The following is a 22,975-nucleotide window of genomic DNA, read 5'->3' as shown; positions in this document are numbered from 1 at the left end:
AACAAATATCAGACTGAAAGAGTTTTAGACACGTTACAAAAGTATAGACTCCCAAAATGTTCTTTTGATTCTTCATAAAATCCTTAGGTAATATTTAAAAGTACACGAATGCATATGAACCCAAATTTAGATTAAATCAAAATCAACCCGTATTTTTAAACGATGAATGTTGTTTATATTTCTTTAGAAATGAAGAAGTTATACAAAAATCGTATTTCGTTTTATTGATAGTTGAAAGAACATGGGTATTAATTGGATTTAAATCTTAACCAAACATATGACACATCACTTCAAACGATATATACGGTATATATTTTTTTTTCATTTCAGAAATAATTATTAGCTGATTTTAAAAAAAATCCGCCATTGCATTATGTACTAAACATATACATGATATAAAAACACTGTTTTGATCAGAGTAAGATGTGAGAATTAATAGAAAACACTATACATGTACACGTTATTGTAAAAGGTAAAAATTACAAAAACACTGAACTCGGAGGAAAAATCAAAACGGAAAGTCCCTTATCACATGGCAAAATTAACAACTAAAAGACATCAAACGAATGGCTAACAACTGTCATATTTCTGATGTCATTCAGGCATTTTCTTATATAGCAAATGGTGGATTTTCTTTATTATCATACAAATTAATTTCTATATGTAAAATCTACCTATAAAGGATTCCCAGATTTCAAGTAAAGTTAAGGTTAGACTGAGTACTTTTGGGAAGGGAACCTGTATTTTATTTCTAACTTCTACAACAACACTGCCTAGCATTGCGCAGATACATATACTTTATCCACTTCTCTAACTTTAGCTTATGAAAATAAGTTTTCTGCAGAGGTTACCTTCTCGTGGGAATTAAACAAGGATATCTGATACAATACACGAAGTATTCTTTTTGTGTACAGACATGATCATATTCCCATCTGTTCAGTATAATTACAGGATGCTTATATGACATTGTGCTGTTGTGTGCTCTATGGTCGGGTTGTTGTCTCTTTGACACATTCCCAATTTCCATTTTCAATTTTATATAAAAGTAATGTATCAAACACGTAATCGATATCATTGGATATAAAGTAGTTTGCCAAAAACTAATTTTCAACACGGAGAAATCAAATATTTCCTTAACAATTTAAACATTCAGCTTAATTAACAAAGTTATCTCTCTGTAGTGTTATACACCATCTTTAATTTAAAAGTCATACGAGGCCATAGCCATATGCATATTGTAGGTCAAGGAAACTGTATGCCTTTGATTTCTATCTTTAATGTTTATTTTTTCTATTTAAGATATATTGAGCAGCGATACAGATATGGCTAATTCTCATGCATGTATGACTCTTTCATACATCCAGAAACGCAAAAATATATCAACCAGTATTTCTCTCAATGGAAATACTCTATCCATTCCTGAAGTCCTTACGATAAGCATTAATCCAAACTTCAAAGTACACGTTGATCAGAATAATCTCAGGGAATTAACGGCAAATGCAGAGTATTTGAAAGAGAAGTTAAAAATCGGATCAGTTGTGTACGGCATAAACACTGGCTTTGGTGGCAGTGCAGATGTTCGTTCTGGGAATCCCGAGGACTTACAAAAAACGCTTATTCATCTTCTAAATGTTGGAATTGGTAAAATATTTACTCCAGACAAGGTTAAGGCTGCTATGGTTACGAGGGCAAATTGTCTTACGAAAGCATACTCTGGGGTTCGTGCTGTTGTTCTCACAACTCTATTAGATCTTATCAATACCAATATTACTCCCGAAGTTCCTATTCGTGGATCTATAAGTGCAAGCGGCGATCTGATACCCCTTAGTTATATTGCAGCAGTCATGATAGGTAGAGAAGATTTAAAAGTATCGAAATATGGGAAAACTATGTTTTGTCCAGAAGCTCTTACAGAAGCTGGAATACAGCCACTTATTTTCGGCCCGAAAGAGGGGCTTGGAATGATTAATGCATGTTCATTCACAGCTGGATTCTCAGCTCCGGTATTGTATGACGCAAATCTGCTCCTTCTTCTTACACAAATATGCACTGGATTGTCCATTGAAGCTTTGGAAGGAACAACAGAGAGCTTCCATCCTCTTATCCACGAATGTCTACCACATATAGGCCAGAAGGAGGTAGCCAGGAATATGTTGGCAATTCTAGAAAACAGTAAATTAGCAACAACGACTTTAGAAATGCATCTCCCTGATAAACATGGAGTATTAAAGCAAGATCGTTACAGTTTACGTACATCTCCCCAATGGCTTGGATCAGCAGTTGAAACTTTAAACGAAGCATGCCGAAGAATTACCATTGAACTCAACAGTGTAAACGATAATCCCATAATCGATCACCGTACAGACACGATTTTAAGTAACGGAAATTTCCAAGGAGAAACGATTTCTATCGCGTTGGACCAAACACGACAAGCGCTAGGTACCTGTGCAAAACTAATCTTTGCACAATTTACAGAGGTAGTGAATGTAAAATTGAATTTTGGATTGCCACCGAATCTTAGTGGATGTGACATCAACAATAATTTTGGTTTTAAAGGCTGTGACATTGCAATGGCATCGTATATGTCTGAGATCGATCATTGTGTCAACCCTATGAGTAATCATGTTGTAAGCGCCGAAATGCATAACCAGTCAATTAATTCAATGGCTTTGGTAAGTGCAAGAATAACAGCAGAAGTGACAGAAATTTTACAAATGATGACAGCTAACCTACTTCTACTCACTGTACAAGGAGTCGATCTTCGTCATATTCGAAACCTCGTTTTGAAAGAAATTGATATCTTGGTACAAGAATATCCAGATATAGATTCGGCTCTAAATAACATAGTGTGGTACGAATTACTATTTTCATCTGAAAAGATGGCTGCAAAGGTGGTGGATACTCTATCAGCAGAAGACCAGTTAATAGTGAAGCAACAGATATCAGACAAAATGTCCACACTATACAGATTAGCATGTAATGGAGATATCGATGCTTCCGAACAGATGGGCAAAGGTTAGTGGCGTTTTTTTACCGCTTTAGGTTGCACTTTGTAAAATCAGCTATTTCTCAAAACACGCCTCTTTTGGGGAGATCTTGAATATTCATAGAAAATTATTTTTGTTTACATACTGGTTCCCAGTTATTCTCTCTGTGTTCCATCTCTCAGAGACATAACTTGGGAATGTTACCAGTAAATATACATGTGCATATTGTTTACATTGAAATTTGTGGTAAACCTCCATTCGAGGTAGGGGTAGTTAAGCAAATTAGTGTTAGTTAAAACTCTGAGAAGTTCAGGGCATATAAACGTTGAAATTATGCCGCACAGCCCAATATTTTGATCTTTGAAAAAAAATATGGTGCATATGAACTTTCAATTCTAGTATAAGATTTTGTTTCAAAACTTCATAGTAAAAGTGGTACAGTTTTAGCCGTAAAAGATGTTCCTATGGGAAATTGCATTGTCTATATACTCAAATGCCTAGAACCTTTAGCAGTGAGTTCAATTCAAATAACCACTAAATGCTCTTTATCAACGCCACACTTCAATAGCCTCACTTCAATTAATTTTATCGCATACAAAAATTAAAACATAATCCTTTGTACTTACAGTATAAGAGGGGAGTATAACACACATATAGAACTCAAAGGCAAATAAAAAAGGGAGCTCAGTCAAGTAAGACCAAATAAACAAAGTTAATGCAAGCACGCATTCGGTGCAGCTACCGGACAGTATTAAATGTTTTTGATGATGTTGTCGTGTATAGAAAACATATTCACGATTCAACTGGAAACATATCGTAACTTTTGTACTGCAAATATTATTGAAGAAAAATAACATTTTGATGTCAAAAGGCCTTTATGTACTTCAATTCCATAACCATCTTTTTTAAAACTCTGAATATTTGAAGTGATGCCCTTTAAATAAATCATTTTTTCTAAATTTGTAGGTACCATGAGAATGTACAATCACATCAGAAAAGACCTCGGGATACCGTTCTACTGTGGACAATATAAAATCGATACCTGGTTAAATCAGATTCTAAAGTCTATACAAAGTAGGGAGATAGAGCATGTTTTGGAGGACATATTTACACCAGTCGTGTAATACATTTGACATTGACTTTGTGGCTAAAACTGGATCGATAACAACGCTGAAGAACTGTCATATCAATGCAACATCGTTTGAAACGTTAATTTTGACGTCACCAATTTCACCAAACCAATTCACAATTAATGCTATGAAAAAAACACGCAAGCGTAGACGAGAAATGACAGATTTTAAATGTATGATTAAACGTTGTTTTCTGACAGTTTCATTAGAATGGAGATAACCATATTGAATTTTAGGCTCCGACGTCATCAATTGGCAAACTTAATTTGTGCTCATAAAATCACCAGTTGTTTGTCTTCGGAGCTGAACATACATTACAATACAGTTATCTCTTAATTCCAAACAGGACACATTCATCTGACAGTGTGTCAATAATGCTTGATTTTGATTATACATTCTGTTCATTTTATGGCTTAATTTAACTAGACCAAAGGTGGTACCTTGCACCTATTTTATTTTATTTTATTTGCTTGTATTGCTGTTACTCATCGTATGTACTACTTTATGACACATCCTTTGGAATCAATACACTAGGTTTTTGAGTGATGATAAGATTAGATAAGATTAGGTGTGAGAGGTAATGGCTCATCTGAGTCCGTAGGTACGCATTTTAAAGGCCTGAAGTTAATTATTGCCGACACTTCCTTTAACAATGTTACTTACACTTCATGCGATAGTTCTTTTCCGGGAAGTTCTGATAACATGCAGTCCAGGATTGATCTCGTTGTTCTTGTCATTCTTTCCCATATACCTCCCATATGAGATGAATGAGGTGAATTGAAATGCCACTCTTTGTCATTATCATATAAATGTTCCTTTATTGGTCCATCTTCTACATTGATACTATCGATACCTAGTTGGTCAGTGGCTCCGACTAAATTAGTACCTCTGTCAGACCTAAAAAGTTTTACTCCTCCTCGAAAAAATGAATCGTCGTGAACCAATTGACGTGAATGGTGTTTCTGGAATCACACGGTCTTAAGGCAAGTCAGCCATTTTTGTTGTTCGGTAGGCCTGCGAAGCTTACGACAAGTTATACACTTGTAAATTATGGAAGAAACTAGACGCTTTTCACCTACTATCCAGTATCCTCCTGTTTGTATTGCTCCCGATGTAAATTGTCTTCCTTGGAGTTTTATCTTTTGATGCAAGTAACGAATTATCAAAGTTGCAATCCAATGTCTACTAGGTATTAAGATTGGATTCCTTTCATCGGGTTGTACATTCGCCATTTTGATACGCCCACCAACACGCAGAATGCCTGCATTGTCGATAAATGGACTTAATTGCAACAGTGCACTATTTCCACAGAGTGGCCTGCCATTTTTAATACAATCGATTTCGTCTGAAAAGATCTCGTTTTCACTTTGTGTGCTGACATGAATTGTCATTGATATGGTTATATTTATAAATTTACTGTTTACAATTTTTTAATTTTTTGAAATACTAAGGCTTTTCTACCTCAGGCATAGATTACCTTAGCTGTATTTGGCAACGATGTAGACGAAACGCCCGTCTGGCGTATATACAAATTTTAGTCCTGGTATCTATGATGAGTTTAATTGCACAACTCCAACAACGAAAATATCTGCCTCCCTCAATCGACACCTAATTTCTTTTGAGATTATATTAACAAGAAAGTTCTTTATCAGCGCAATTGATCTAATAAGTGACTTCCAGTTTCCAAATCTTTCGAATCGTTGTAATCCTAAGAAGAGTTTCTCGAGACTCGTTGTTTTTCTAGTTGTAATGTCAGGACGTATTGCGTTATCGGTGTCAGGATTGATGAGAAAAAGCTTTCAATAGTTTGATTGGCATCATTTTTTATCACTAGGCCAGATAGACATATACTGTTTTCAAATTTCGAAGGAATTATTGATCGATTGGTCAGATCGGCTGGATTGTCATCTGTATGCATATAAGACCATTGCTCGGAGTTTGACACTGTATGAATTTTAGCATCACGGTTTGAAACATAAATGTAAAATCTTCTTGATAAATTGAAAATGTACCCTAGTACAACTTTACTGTCGGTATAATACTGAATGTCAGACAAAGGTATATCTAACTGGTCGGATATTGTTTGTCCTAATTCTGTTGCTAGCAATGCTCCACATAGTTCTAAGCGTGGAATTGTGTGACCGTGATTGGGTGCAACCTTTGCCTTCCCCATAACAAAACCAAAATGTTTATTGTCATCTAGTTGTATGTAACCAACTGCGGCTATTGCCTTCTCTGATGCGTCGGAATAAATGTGAATCTTCCTTGTTTTCGCTGAACTGAATGAAGTAGGTACAAACATCCTTTTGAATTTTACTTTTTCCAAATCAAAAAGTGATGTTCTCCAAGATTCCCACTCGTTGTAAACCTCTTCCGATAATGGTTAATCCCACATGATCTGTCCTGTCATAACTGACCTGATCAGTAATTTTCCTTTAATAGTTACTGCCGCTAAGTATCCAAGAGTATCAAATATACTGTTTATTGTGGACAATAATCCTCGACGAGTATACGGTTTGACATCTCTATCGATGTAGTACGGGAAAGTATCGGTTTCCAGGTCCCAGTTCATACCGAGGCTATGTTGTATTGGAAGAATATCGGAACTAAGGTCAAATTCCTTACTACTTTTTGCAAGATCTTCATTATCAAACGAATGCATGACGTCCTCAACATTTGAAGATATCCTGTGTAGTCGAATGTTACCAATAGACTTTAAAAATGACTTAGTTCTCTTCATGAGATCAATTGCTTCGGCGCATGAAGGTTTTGAAGTTAACCCATCGTCAACGTAGAAGTCTCTAGTGACGAAATCAAGTATAACTGAGCCAAACTCGTTTTCTCCTTCGAATGGCAGTTTTTCTAAGTCCGTATGATGCAATAGCAAGGCTAGGATTATTGCCGAATACGTGCACACACATACGATACACTGTTAGAGGCTTGTCAAAATTATTATCGGTGTACCAGGAAAATCGTAGATAGTCTCTATGTTTTACATTAACTTTAAAACTGTAAAACACTTGTTCTATATCGCCCATAATGGCCACTTGCTCCCTACGGAAGCGGAGCAAAACACCGATTAAAATATTCGTTAAATCTGATCCACTAAGCAATACATTGTTGTGAGAAACGCCAACAAATTGTGCAGAGGAATCAAACACAGCACGAAGTTTCCCAGGTTCTTGAGGTGATAAACCCCGAATATAGGCAAATACCATTGTTCCTGATCATCGTTAATATTTAGGGCCTTCTCAGCATGACCCTTTTCTAGAATTGTGTTGATAAAAGTGAAGAATTGTTCACGCTATTGCAGATCTTTGCGAAGATTTGCATCTAGACCTTAGGCTCTTTTCCATGCTAGATTCCTGTTATTTGGTAGAACTTGACGATCTTGTCGAAACGGTAATGGGGCGGACCAATTACAACTTGAGTCCTTCCAAAAGTTTGTATCCATAGATTCAATAAATTATCTGTCATCACGAGACAGTCCAGGTTAATCATCATGAGGACGGCGAATAAACACATCGTTGCCAATGTTGTATGCAGTTTCATTAACTTAAAGTATACCCACTTCATCAATTTTAAGTTCATTTGTACACGGTGGAAATATCGATATTCTATCGGAAGAAAGTAAGTATGTCTTTTAAACACGAGTTTCGTCTGGATAGTGCAGTTTTCCGAGACAAGTTTCTCCAAGAACTGTCCATCCCAGAAGAAGTTTCTGTGCGTAAGGCGCATTCTCAGATCCAATTCTTTGATCAAGCACATGATGAACAGAGATGCGATCGCGTCCAATAAAGAGCAATATTTTTTTATTCTTCGTCAAGAGGTTCGCCTCTCGTACGCCCAATACACTCTTACAGCTTGTTGTGCACACGATACAGATATGATTGACAGGTTGAATGCATCCAACATTACTAGCGTATTGGCACCGTACATGATTTTTACCAGGCCCGGCGTACGTTGAAGCTATACGCTGAAGTGTGACGCCAGTATTAATATGTGGACGTAACGCGCGTCTTGAATTATAATCTGGTAGCTTTGATCCTCGTAACTATTATGTACATCAACATCATATCTTCTTCCCTCACTCCTGACTTCCTTACTCTAATTATAATTGTACACATTTATCGTTCATCTTGTTATGTTGTTACATTACACTTGGAAGCAAATGAAATCAAAACAATTACTCTATCTAATTCCTTTGCATACAAATCACTAGCCAGTCAATACTGAGGTTATGAGTTCGAACCCCGCTTGTGTGGGCGCATTCGACTCCATTCTTAATTGACAAGGATGGTCAATTTTAATATTGAAGATCTTGACACTCCAGCTTCCTCCACCAATAAAAACTGGCCGCCATAAAAAAAAAAAAAACTAAATGCGTTGCTTAAAAGTGGCGTTAGAACATAAAATAACCAAATCAAATCAAATTATTAGCATACATATAAATGTAATTATGCTGTCATTATTAATTAACAGAACACCTTACTGTGTCGTCTTAATTACATCTACATTCATATTCTTCATCTTAACTTACACTGTACTTGTTTTTTTCTACTTTATTGCAATAAAGTGCTACAGGTGATGTAACCCTGACAATGTTATTGAGGGAGATGTTTTTATTTAGTTGTGTCACGTGATATTGTTGACAAGGTTATTCTTATTAATATGTATATTCCACTTAACAATATTTACCAAGTTTTTGTTTCGACGGGTGCATTTAATATTTTTGGAGATAAGGCTTTTAGTATCTAATCAATAGATCTGATATTGAATGGCGGAAAAGTCCGAGAAGAGGGTAAGGATTTTTAATTTGTTTAAATGCATCATCACCTTATTGATCATGTATTGTTCAGTTACATCTATACTTTTTTTTTATCCTGCAAAAATTCCTTGAACAAATACTATAATTGTCCGTAAACGTGTTTTTTTCTCCGTCCCGCTAAATTCCGCATCGAACATAATTATGCTTATGAAATTCGTTAAATTTTTCATGAAGGAGGTTTTGTTTGAGAATACAAATTTAAAACTGGTTTCATCTTTCATGTAACTGTACAAAATGCCTTGCAAATTTGAAATTTTGTAGATTTTTCGATATTGTTCGTAAAATACTGATGTTTCCAGCATTCCAAGATTAACAGTTTGAAAAAGCATGAAAGCTGGTACCAACAAAAAAAAATGAATTCAGACTATTTTGATGAATAGTTTTTTAAGAGTATGAAATTTTAAACCTCTTATAAGACAGTTTATATATATGCCGTTTAATCAGATATAATACTTAATTTATGTTCATTTAAGATATATTTTAAACAGCATTCATATCTTATTTAGTTAAAAAGAAACTTATAGGTATATTGCGATATCTTATAAAGAGACATCTTATAAAGTTATATGAGATATGTCATAAAGTTGATTGGATATAGTCTTATAAAGTATATTAGGCCCGCAAATAGTAAAACAAAATATCATAACAGTTCTGCATGCATTAAGGGTAAACATATAAATACATGTATGAGCAGGAAATTCAGGACATCTCAATATAATTGCGCCTGATCATGAACAACAAGTAGTTCTACATGACAAAGTGTTCTCTCAATAATTGATGAGCTGCCATCAACTCCTGACGACAAAGAATTTATCTAGAAATATATAAAATAAAAGTTAAGTATGAAGAAAAACTCTTTTTTACAATCAAAACAATATAGGTGCTTAAAATGAAAAGTTTTGTAAAGTAATTTCCTAATTTAGCTCATCTGGCATAATGGACTTCTTTCTTTACTTGGTGTCCATCATCTCGTCCGTCGTTGTCCTTCGTCTAATGAAATCGATAAGTTTTACAAATTATTCTGATGCCTGAAACTACTCCTCCAAATTAAACCAAACTTGACCACAATCTTTATTGAGGTATCTAGTTTTAAAAAATGTGAGAAAATCTGACAAAGGTATAAATATTTAGAATCTATCTGCTGTCTATTGACACCAAAACTATCAAACGACATTTTATACACGTAGGCGTTTTTGCCTTTAAATGCCGTATAACTATTATATAGTTTATTTGTGTTTTTTTTGGGGTTTTTTTTGTTTGGTTTTATTTGTCTGTTATTTTGAAAAGTACATGTATCGTCAGCTATTGGCTTTTCATCACGCTTTTCATCAACAATTGCCAATTGTTGAAGATGCATGTGAGCGACACAGGCCTTCTAAAGAACTTTTAGTTGAATGTTTCATGATATCTGTAAATAAAGTTGGTATTGCATTGATAATTTCAAGCATGGTACGTCACTTTCCATTTTGTACGACAATAATTAATAGATTATCTATGCTTCAGTTACATAGCATAATTTGTTTCATCTTCGTCCAGGTATGTTATACGATCGACATTAATTACATCACTGTTGTTATGATATAAGTTTTTTACTTGGTTAGATGTAAACTCTGTTTTTCGGTCAGGATGAGAAATGAAGCATTGGCTTATGCGAGTGCCTTGAGGGGAGTTTTCAGACTAGAGAATATAGGTGAAACAAAAAATATAGAGAAAACAACAGGGTGCCTAAATGTTAAACATAAAGCTTATACAATAATGTTTAAAAATAAAATAAAACCTGAAACATGGCCTAAAAAATTAATGAATACAGATATAAAGACCCCGTTCCCCAATTCAGACCCTCTTATGTCAGATTACAGGGACTCATTCATCAGCGTACATTTTTTTCATTAAATTTATTCATCGATTGGACCAAATAACTGCATTATTTTTTAATACATTCATCTCCATCCGGCAAAGTTGACCTATGTTGACTTTGGTTATTATAATTGTAGGTGTTTGTCGGTCATATTGCTCTTCAACTGTGTCAACTCTAATAAATGATTCCTCTTTGGTTTTCAAATATTCTGCTTTAAGTATTCCTGATTACGTTTTTTACAGCACTATGTCGTTATCGCTAATGCATGGTGGATTATCAGTCCCCGATGATATCATCACATCTGTAGTTAGTACCTCTGACTGCCATGATTTGTTACAAATCTTTCTAATATTGTCAATTTAAAAAAAAATAAAAAAATGAAGAATAAACTACGGTTTGAACTCCTTCAGCAAAGTTAAGCTTAGATAAATTTATGTATTCGTTTTATGTCCTTTTCTGTCATATATTTCTTAAACTGTTTCCTAATACTCGGCTTTGGGCGTTCCTGATGAAGGTAAAGGAAAGCATGACATTTTTACAATTTCTTTTCATTTTTTTTTTATTCCTTAAATCCTGTGGAATGTATTTTCGCAAGAAAAAGGCAATTGCACCAACACTGCATTTATTTATTTTTTCACATTTGTAGTATTATTTTTTCCTCTTTAAGTGACAATTATGTCGTATATTTTTGATGAATCATGTTATTTTTCATGTAAAAAATGCCATCTTTGTAATTGATTAATAGGAGGTTAAAATCTTACACATTGTTCAGAGAAGTCACAATTTTTCATATTAGTAAAAAAACATCTACATATGTATATTGCCAGAATCCATGACTACACTTTTTTTAATCCCATTAGTCATATAATGTAAACTGTAAATGATTGTGCAGGATGAACAATAAGAACACAATACCATATGCAAATGGAGAAAATTAATATTTAAAGTAAATGAGGTTCTCAAATTAGAGTAAATGAGGATCTCAAATTTGAGTAAATGTGGATCTCAAATTAAAGTAAATGAGATCTCAAATTTAAGTAAAATGAGGGTCTCAAATTAAAGTAAATGAGATTCTCAAACACGCTGACTATTTAGAATGATAAAAAGTCCATTTTTCCAATATATATATATGCATAGCCTGTTGTATGGTCGAATGACAGACTTGAAGAAATCTGATCTGTGAAAATTTCATGTTGATGAACAGTATCACAATGAGGAAATATTTATAGAATAACTAATCGTTTTTTTTCAACCATACGTTCTGTACTACGCATGCGTAATTGGTGATGGCAGAGATTTCTTACTTTTTGTTTGTTATTGTTTTCTATTTACCAGACAAATGTTATATAACTCAGCTATGGATAACTCTAATGCAAAATGGTTTCTGTTGATCATTACAAATACAGTACACAGACTGGTACTTCATTAAAACATAACTTATGTAAAGGTTTGGGATAAGAATATGATAAAAGCTCCGAATAGTTTAGAGTATAGTGATGGTAGGTTAAGGTAATGGTTAGTCTGATAAGATTTCGGTACGGATAGAGGGTATGATGTTAAAGGGCTCGCTAAAAGAATGAAGAACTACGAGAAAGAGGACCATTTTTGATCAAAAACCGCTGAAATTTATTTCTACAAGAGCGAAAGCTAAAACCTTTTTTTCTGTACTAGTATATAATTATCAAAGGGGAGCGAGCGCCGTGTGACGCCACGCGATAATTATTTTGAATGAGGATAACGCTACATAAAAAGATAACGCTACCTAAAAATTAATCAATATTATCGATTTAATGTAATCACTGTTCGTTAATCCCTTGGTATCTTCTACCAATCTGTGTATGCGTGTACATTTTGTACATGAATATATATTTAACTGTATTTGTTTATAGGTGACACTTTCAGTCGAAAACGAAAATGGTGAACTAAAAGAAAAAGAAAATCTGGTAGAAGAAGCAGACGATACCGACAAGAGAGCGAACTGGGGAAGTCAGTTAGAATTCATATTGACCTGTGTCGGGTTTGCTGTCGGTCTCGGCAATGTATGGAGATTCCCTTATCTCTGCTTTAAAAATGGAGGAGGTAAAGTGTGCAACGTAAAACAGTGTCATTTTTCAACAAATTTGCTAAAATGTTTTAAATTTGCATCTTTTAAGAAGAGAAGTCCAATACTTTTCTTTTATTATTCTGAAAAATATGTCTTTGTTGTCATACTTCAGAATCACGTTACATGTACATGTAGGTCTTCCTTCAGACACAAATATTTGTTTACGAAGTTCAAAATGTAGCAGATAAAATCTAGCTTAAGCTTTTAATTAAAGTTGTAAAATTTTCTATTAATTTTGCAAAATTTCTCTTCTGAACTTATGTACTTTGATGATTTTGTCTCATTTTGTATAATCTAGAATATTCTGTACCAAATTTATCGTGTACAATGTACTACGATTGACTTGACTCATAACAATGGTTATGTTTGACGGACTGTTGGTATCTGCTACTGTACATACTCTGAGCCATTAGAAGGCAAACACACAAATATGAACATATAACAATGCAATTCACATTGATATCTATTATTGCAACATTATATCTTCAATCTTTTCTTGTTTTTATTTCAGGAGCTTTCCTTATTCCATATTTTATTTGCCTAGTTATAATTGGTATACCTTTGTTTTACCTGGAGTTGTGCTTGGGACAATTCTGTAGTCTCGGACCTATCAAAGTATGGCGGATAAATCCGTGGTTCAAAGGTTAGGTTACATGTTTTAGATAATACGTTTATACATTGCATTGTAGTTTATTTTATTGGATAGCAATATAATATTTCCCACAGAAAGTAACCAAAAGTTAGCGTGCAATAAATTCTATTATCACATATTTGTTATGAATACCTTAGGTTTTGCATAGGCAATAACCTCAAAATTGCCCGGGGCAAAAAAGAGTTTATTGATATTGTGCCCTGATTCCAAATGACGTGACGTCATTGCGTCCTTAACGACAACGGCGAACAATGACGGTGTTGTAATTGAACTTTTTTCTCCTCTCTGCAAAACTTAAATATGTGATAAATAGATTATAACATGTCTTTTCCATATTGGCCCTGGTATCATCTCTCGACCCATATAGGCCCTCGGCTAAAGCCTCGAGGCCGATATGGGAGTCTCGGGATGATACCAGGGCCAATATGGAAAAGGGCATGTTATAATCTGTACATATTGCACTAGTGCAATAACTCTTCAAAAATTCATGACGTCAGCAACGACAAAATCTTAGTTTAAACAAATTTTTACTTTCAAATATTATATTGCTATACAATAAAAGGGTTATTGCATGAATATTGGGGAATATTGTCCCTCGAAGAACGAGCTTGCGAGTGCAATATAAAATTCTACTCGGGACAATATTCCCCAATATTCATGCAATAGCCCTATATTACTGTACCATTTTTAGTTTAATCCGAAAGTAAATGTTCAGGGGCGGATCCAGCCATTTGAAAAGGGGGGGGGGGGTCCCAACCCAGGACAAAAGGGGGGGGGGGTCCAACTATATGTCCCCATTCAAATGCATTGATCGTCCAAAAAAAAGGGGGGTTCCAACCCCCGGAACCCTCCCCCCTGGATCCGCCACTGATGTTAGTAGAGACAGTATGGGTGTATGATATATTACATGTATTTCTTAATTAATGTTAAAGATGACGCATACGTGTTAGATGATTTATTATCTTTTCAAGTTTTAAAAAAAAATTTAAATTTTTTTTAGATTTGTTTAGATTCACAAGGAACACAAATGAATCGATCTATATTGAAATAGCAACAAGCTATGAAGAACCATCATACTCCGCTGTAATAACGACGTTATTGTTTTTAATATTGTTGTTACTGTATGGCTTCCACTCTTTGTATATTTTGTTCATTTTCTTCATTTAGAGGATTAATATAGAGAATCTCTATATTTTTTTATTTCTAGAGTCAAACACATGATCTGGTTTTAAAATAAGTTTCTAAGTTTACAGAACTAGTCATGAACATGCATGAAATATTTGCCACTGGACATTAAGCAACCAAAATCAACCAATCAGTTTATGTACCATTGCCATAAATTTCAATTATAGGCCTAGGTATTACCATGCTGGCGATCTCGAGCCTTGTGTCCATATACTACGCTGTTATCATTGCATACTGCACTTATTACTTCTTCGCGTCGATGCAACCGGAAGTTCCATGGAAGTATTGCGATGAAGCATGGAGTACATGTAACTGTCGAGACGGCACTCAGAACGACTCACTTCAAGATCCTTGGAATGGCACAAGATTGGAATGTTGTAAGTAGCTGGAATTTGTAATATTTGTCAATAGTATTCATGATTTTATGGTTGAGCAGACATAAAAAAAAAACGAGCAAAACAAACAAGATACATGTATCATACCAAATATTGAATACAATTTACTTAAGAATTGAATGCTTCTTTTTGTAACTTCACTGGGTGTAAAAGCGTTGACCGAAGTACATTTTGTTTTTTTTTAGCAATGATCATGAAAACACGAATTTTATTATTGTTTTATTTAATTCACCTGTGCACTTTATTGTGGGTCCACGTGTTATCATGAATGAAAAGTTTTATTGAGCAATGCAATTGTTTACGGAATAACACGTGATGTGCAGTTAGCCAATCAGAATAAAGTATCATAATGAAACATACATCTAATGTAATTATTGAAAAATAACATGATTTTTATTTCTCTAAATGAACAGACATGCGTGACGGTCCAATAAAAGAGATCTAGAAGCGACTCCCGCACAAAACTTTATCATTGCAGGATTAATACTTTAATATTTATGTTATGCAAAAAAACTCCATTACAATATGTCATTAAAATAACATTTGAATTGATGTACATGTACGTAAATGTACTGACAGTACGGCCTTTAATCATATACAATATATTTTTTCGTATATATGATTTTTATCATTGTTTATAAGCATGTGATCCAGTTGTTTTCTGAAACCTCCATAGCTTTACAATGTCAAATATAACAATTTGTGACATTTTCTTCAGGTTAAAGTATTCATTTTGTATTCTTTGAACATGACTAGCTTCTTGATTTATTATAGTTAATTTTACATATGAAGAAAATGCAACAGTGGCAGCAAGTGACGAGTATTTCAGGTAAGATTGATTGATTGATTGATTAATTAATTGCCTGCTTGCTTGCTTGATTGATTGAGTGATTGATTGATGCGTAGGACAATAATGAAGTCAATTTGGAGTATTAGGTTTTTTTGTTTTCATTCGATTGAATTATATAAGCAACTGTGTGGTGTTTTTTTTTTTTTTAAAGTTTATTTGAATACGTCGATGAGACAACAACCTAACGACACAAACGTTTTAATGTCATTTAGGGGTCAATATATATGATCTTTAACAAAATACAGATGTACAAGTCAAGTAATTTATCAATCCGAATTTAAAAAGATGAAAATAAGTTTCAAATTACCATAAGCTTTAGAATATAACTAAATCTATCGATATGGATTCTGACTTAAGTGTGTATTTTCCAGTAATAAAGTTCTACAACTTACAAATGGTATAGATGACATGCAGAAACCTAAATGGGATCTTTCTTTATGTAACCTGTTTGTCTGGCTTCTAACATTCCTAGTTTTATCTAAAGGAATCAAATCACTTGGAAAGGTATGGAACATTCGAATTGTTACTTTATACTATTTATTATCCCTGCTGCCTAATAGTTCTAATGTTTACAGAGTGTTATTTCCTCGTATAAAAGCTAGGCTAACAAACACATAACTTGTTTTCTCCCAAGGTGTACTAAAAAAACCTATATTTGCACTTAAAACTTGAAAAATATTTGGTTCTATACTCATTTTAAATTCGTTTTTAGAATACTCTAAAATATTCTTTTCAAAATCTGGTACTACCACCTAGTATATATTTTCTGTAAAATAGATTTTATCCCTTCTTTCAATAACGCGTCATGTTCTGACTTTCTTACTGAAATGAGTGAAATCTCTTCGCACATATTTTTTTCTCTCCATTAGAACAATCAAGTTTTCACCTACATGTATAATAATAAATCATATTTTGAATTATAATAAATTTCATTTTAAAATTATAATTGGTTTCTGTTGTAGATTGGCATGAAAAAATTATGATAGCTAAAGAATGTCAATGAGGGCTCTCATGGGGTTTTTGATTATGTGATTACTTGGCCGTTTTTTTTAATGATTATTTGATTATTAAGCCAAATATTTCATGATTATTTGATTACCTAGGACTGTATTTTTAGTTTATGATTATTTGATTACTAAAGATAAGCAAATATTTAATGATTATGTGATTATATTGGCAAAACAATGGTGATTATGTGATTACTAGGACCCCCCCATGAGGGGCCTCGTCAATCATCACTATATTTTCCAGGTTGTGTATTTTACAGCAATTTTCCCTTACTTCCTTCTGACAGCATTACTTATTCGTGGCTGTACTCTGGAGGGACACATGGAAGGGATTAAGTTTTATCTGACTCCAGATTTTGAGAAACTTAAAAAGGCTGAGGTTAGTAAACTGCAATTGCCAATCTGATAATTGATTCCTTAAAAAAGCTGCATTTACATGTCCATTAGTATTTATTTGAACTCAAAGTTATACGATGTCACCCATGTTGGAAAATAGAGCGCATTTTACATTTAATAATAGTGATGTTGTTTGAGCTAATTGTTTATGTTGTAAATTTATTATTGTCAACTATTAACTTAAAGCTAGTTCGTTTATCAACAAACTGTGTTGCCGAATTTATGGTCTTCTCCCATATATATTTCACACTTTTCAAAAAGGATTCATTCAACCCGAATATTTGACAGCTTTATTTGGATTAGCGGTACTATTCCTTAATGTGTCATGGTCTTGTACAAACATATTGCATCCCAATGAAATAGGTGGTACATATGGAACCTCAACTTTTATACTTAAAGTTTGACAACAAAAATATTAAGACGCAATTCTATAAAAGATAAAGAAAAATATAATTATTGTTCTTGCGTTACCCCACTCTGATTGAAGGTATGGAGTGATGCAGCAGTACAAATATTCTACTCACTTGGTACTTGTGTTGGGGGTCTGATAGCCATGTCTAGTTACAACGAATTCAAGAATAATTGCCTAAGGTAAGTATATGTGCTTTACTATGTTGATCTACAACTTTCTTTCGCCATAAGTGTTTCACTATTTTGGTAAGCCATATGTGTTCCCTTTAATGGTATACCATATGTGCTCAACTATGTAGGTAAACCATAATTATGCATTCATACATGTAGGGAGCCATATGTATTCCCCTATGTTGTTACACCATATGTTTCTCCTATGTTGTTACACCGTAGGTATTCCCTTAAATACCTGTGAATGTCAAAGAAAAACACAAATATTTTTTAATAAGTGAATGTCAAGAAAACACAAATACTTTTGATAGTTACATTAAAAGTGCAGCATTTAACAAGTAGAAGAACAAATTGTTTAAAATATATTTTTTTTTATTTCAGGGATGCTTTGATGATTCCTCTCATTAACTGCCTGACCAGTTTTTATGCCGGATTTGTCACATTTTCTATACTTGGATTCATGGCGCATAAGAAAAATACTACTGTGGAAAAAGTAGCTGCTGGGGGTATTGTAATTAAATACTTTATAGATATCAAAGTTATTACTACATTACATTACAATAAACTACATTACATAAAGGTTATATTTCATAACATTACTGGCAAAAAGATTTTACATAACATCATACTTGGAAATTGGTCTTATTTTGAATAAGCAGTATATAAAGGATAAGTACGTGTGTATGCTTGTTTTCATATTTTTACATAACATACTATATCACAATAACATAACATTACATTATGATACGTATATTGACATTTGAATTACATTAACATTACATTAACATTACATTAACATTACATTGACATTACATTGACATTACATTAACATTACATTAACATTACATTAACATTACATTAACATTACATTAACATTACATTAACATTACATTAACATTACATTAACATCTATTACATTTCATTTCATAACAGTACTTTTCATTTTATTTCATTTCATTACAACATGACACAACAAACATTAATGATTCTATTTGCAAAAGAAGTTTTTCTATCAGGTCCAGGACTTGCCTTCATAGTGTATCCTGAGGCACTAGCACAGATGCCCGTGTCCCCTGTTTGGGCTGTTCTCTTCTTCCTAATGATGATGATTCTGGGATTCAGTTCAATTGTACGTATAATGATATTTTATTGTTAGAAATTTCATTTTTGTCAAACTTGAAAGTTTCTACACCTAATGTTGTTATTGTCAAATAATTGAATGTATTACAAATTGTCAAATTATTGTGTCTGTCGAGTGTTTTTGCATAAAGTTACTAATTTTGATCAGATAATTTTTTTAAATTTAGTATTTATCGAAAACGATTTTGATGAAGTTCTTATTGTATCTTGTTTTATATTTTCAGTTTTCCATGACAGAAACAGTTATAACAGGGATATACGATCAATTTGAGGACTTCATGAAGAAAGATAAAAGACGATTATATTTCTTCCGTCTATTTGTTTGTTTCTTTTTCTTTGTTCTTGGACTCCCAATGGTTACAAAGGTAATAATTTATTTCGTTGGATAACATATATAATACTTGTTTAACTTCTAAGGGGTCTTTTGCAATGTTTTTTCTTGGTAATGTGCTGAACAGGGGTTTTGGAGTTGAGGGTTTGATTTTCAGTCGGTAAACACTGAAGATTTTAGAATTGTCGCTTGCTGCTTTTAACCTACCCATTGCTCTGTTTCTTTTTAAGGTATATTCACCTGACATTTAATTCGTGTTTATGTCCTGAATACATGTATGCATGTATGTTATATCTTTCACAGTACCTTAAGCACACTTTATAAAAGATAGAAACATAATTATTATTGTGGTTGACAATGTTTACTTCATTTTTTTAGATTTATTAATAATGCATTTAAATTTAACAAAATGTGAAAGCTGTTTTATTTAATTTACAGGGTGGACTGTATATGCTTAATCTTTTGGATACTTATGTTGGAGGCTTCCCATTGCTCATTGTTGGAGTAATAGAACTTATAGTCGTTATCTATGTGTATGGTTTTAGTTTTTCAAATCCTAACACAGAAAAATATCCTAGGCGCTTACTTAGGGGTAAGGTATCTTAAACTGATAATGCCTTAAAGTTTTAAGATATTATCTATAATCGACATGTTTGATGTTTTATCGTTGAAATTTCAGTAAGTCAATCTGTTGAGATTTCTAATGACTAACATTGCATAATTTGCAGACTATTTGACATGCATTAGCTTCTTTAGGGATAAAATATCAGCAAACTATTTTGATAGTTTAAGTTAACTAGCTCACTTATATATAACGTGTAGATGTAATTTTGGAATATACATTGCACAACTTCTAATTATGCATTTCTGTCCAAAAGTATGAACCCAAAGTGATTTTCATTGACAATATACGACAAGGGCGGATCCAGGATTATGAAATGGGGCTTAATTCAAGAAAAAAACAAGTTATTCTAAAACATTTAGAATTTTACATTCGAAAGAGGGAGCCTACTATACGCCTGCTGAATCCGTTATTGTATGAATAAGATGCACTGTTTGCTTTATCGTTGTCCAATATTACAGGTTTTCTACATTTCAAGATTGATATAGAGATGATGCTTGGTAGGACTATATTAACAACTGTGACGTTTTATTTCTTTGGAGTCATGTGGTGCGTGGTAGCACCTATAATTCTAGTGGTAGGTTGTCGTATAATAATAAGTTTAATTCAACGACTGGTGCAACTATATGTGGCAAAGTACGTGATATATATAGTTGTTTTTAATAAGCTTTGGATTTTCAAATATTTTGGCTAAGAGTTTCTATTAAGAGACATTGATTGTTGAAATGCGCATTTTGTGCAGACAAATTGATACCGTTTATGTTATTGTTTCAGTTCACCTTTTTGAGAATCTATAGGATTGAGGGTATTTTGATAATTCGAACATTAAATATAGTCATTTGTGCTATAGTAGCGTTATATATATATAACACTCAGTCAATCAATACAAGACAAAAAAAAACCGGATAGGTCACTATTTCGTATTCGTTGCAATATGAAATTTATAAGTATTTTGATTAAATTCTACTGGAATTTGAATTATCTTTCTTTGACCTGAAAATAAAGCATGTAACCTAAATAATTAGAATTCATAAGTTGAACTTTCTGTAGTTTGATATACAGATAGATATTGTACAGTAGTGATGGTCAGAAATGATATCAGAGTCGTTGTACTCCTCATTACTCGTTCATACAATTCTATTCAATATGTTTATAGTCGGTTTTGCTTATAACAAAAACTGTTTCAAAACTGTAATGATAACGAAGATCAGGTAAAGAAGGATGGAGTAACTCTTCAATCTATTGAAATGAACAGTGTTGGTGATGATTGTATCTTTACACGTAATGTTTGATGACGTATTCCGCACGAGTTCCATTATAATATTCACAAATTATAGAGATTGAAAATAGTAATAGACAGCAACCAACAAACGTAAAGATAGAATATAAAAGAATAAATGCTTCTGCTACATGTACATACTGATTTTCTTTACCATTTCAGCTTGTCATGATACTTAAAGCACTACAATATGAGCCAATAAAGTTAGGCTCCTATGTTTATCCTTACTGGGCCAACGCCTTAGGTTGGTTGACTGTTTTGTTTTCAGTGTTCTTCATACCCGGTTGGTGGATGTATTATTTTATTACAAAGGACATTTCACGGGTAGGTTCAGAACACTTCATATATTAAAGATGTATCAAACTAAACTTTAAAGTTAACACGTGTATATGCCCTTGTATCTTTTATCGCATAAGATAACATACCTTTTGGAACAAAAGCATCTACAATTTCCGACTACTTTTTTATGATAATATCCATTATTTTATAATTATAAGTAATGACAAATTCATACTTTAACATAGAAAAACATATATAGATAAAGGACCCTCTTTCAGACCTTCATGAAGGTGAACTTACTAGTGACTATGTATTATACAATTGGATCGTTGTGTTTTGTGTTGTATTTCAACGCCAAGGCTTTTTACACTTCAGTAATTTAATTGGTATTTGCTAGTAGTTGAAAACTATTTATAGTCTTGTTTGTCATTGTCGATATAATTGTTTTTATTATTTTCAGGGCTGCAGACCACGAAATACTTGGGGACCGTCACAGTTGGCGAAAAAGGACTGGTCCTTTTTTATACATCCATTTAAAAAATCACGGAGTCGAATAGACCTTCGACGATTTAGCCAACAACACGTTGTTGCACCAAAACGATCACTTAGATCAAAATCAGCTCCATTTCTAGAAACACTAGACGAAATAACACGCGAGGAATCTTCAGATAAACTTCAAGATATATAGTTCTGATTAGCATACAGTAACTGATATTTATCAGAAATGTTTTACAGATTAAAATCAATCTTAAGAAACTTTTAAATACTAGTATACAAAACTAAAATTTCAAAGTTGTCTTTTGTAAATCGTTTCATAGTTCTGCTTATCATGTTGAATATAACTGATGTGATTTATATGAAAAATAGAGATGTGTTTACAATGTATTACTATGTTCTGAAATCAAAATGTAATGTTTGTTATTATGAATGTTATGTGGCTATACCAAGGCCCATTAATTCGATAATATCAAATTATAAAGTGGCATTAAGTCATTAGAGTTGTCTCTCATTTGCTTAATATTTATTAACAAAACAGGGAAGACGATTAGGTGATCAATGTAGTTAAAATGATGAGATTTCATATAATTGCTTTTTAAGAGTTTTTGTTTTGCATACTGTATGCTTGCATGGGACATTTTTTATTCTAATATTTGTGTATTTATATTGTGTGCATATGTATCAATCACTAATCATAATTGTAATGTAAATTCTCATTATACCGCTTGTATGTCCATAATCGGTACTAGTTTATGTTGTAGTTGTATATGTATGTAGCATATGCTAACTTTTGTTTGCTTAACATCCAGTGCAAAATGTATAACTTCTAACATAATAAGAACGAGAACAAAA

General features: G+C 33.1%; 4 protein-coding genes across 4 annotated transcripts; 2 read left to right on the top strand and 2 right to left on the bottom strand.

Moving 5' to 3' along the window:
* Positions 1–1,322: 1,322 nt before the first annotated feature.
* On the top strand, positions 1,323–3,020 carry LOC139504134 (uncharacterized). Its single transcript, XM_071294194.1, has one exon. The coding sequence runs from the start codon at positions 1,323–1,325 to the stop codon at positions 3,018–3,020; it is 1,698 nt and encodes a 565-aa protein (XP_071150295.1).
* Positions 3,021–5,825: 2,805 nt separating this feature from the next.
* Positions 5,826–6,419, bottom strand: LOC139504133 (uncharacterized). The gene has a single exon (XM_071294193.1). It carries the CDS (start codon positions 6,417–6,419, stop codon positions 5,826–5,828), a length of 594 nt encoding a protein of 197 aa, XP_071150294.1.
* Positions 6,420–6,500: 81 nt separating this feature from the next.
* Positions 6,501–6,857, bottom strand: LOC139504132 (uncharacterized). Its single transcript, XM_071294192.1, has one exon. The coding sequence runs from the start codon at positions 6,855–6,857 to the stop codon at positions 6,501–6,503; it is 357 nt and encodes a 118-aa protein (XP_071150293.1).
* A 1,873-nt stretch (positions 6,858–8,730) lies between these two features.
* On the top strand, positions 8,731–22,975 carry LOC139502546 (sodium- and chloride-dependent glycine transporter 1-like). The gene is made up of 15 exons (XM_071292038.1): positions 8,731–8,918; positions 12,693–12,882; positions 13,419–13,550; positions 14,912–15,121; positions 15,914–15,968; positions 16,361–16,493; positions 17,241–17,375; positions 17,880–17,983; positions 18,356–18,480; positions 18,991–19,103; positions 19,339–19,479; positions 19,884–20,037; positions 20,529–20,644; positions 21,509–21,670; positions 22,086–22,975. The coding sequence occupies exons 1-15, from the start codon at positions 8,895–8,897 to the stop codon at positions 22,311–22,313; spliced, it is 2,022 nt and encodes a 673-aa protein (XP_071148139.1). The 5' UTR covers positions 8,731–8,894; the 3' UTR covers positions 22,314–22,975.

This window comes from Mytilus edulis, chromosome 14 (assembly GCF_963676685.1).
Source record: "Mytilus edulis chromosome 14, xbMytEdul2.2, whole genome shotgun sequence".
Classification (NCBI taxonomy): Eukaryota; Metazoa; Mollusca; class Bivalvia; order Mytilida; family Mytilidae; genus Mytilus; species Mytilus edulis.
The sequence above is the reverse complement of the archived record's forward strand: the minus strand, read 5'-3'. Positions and strand labels throughout refer to the sequence as shown.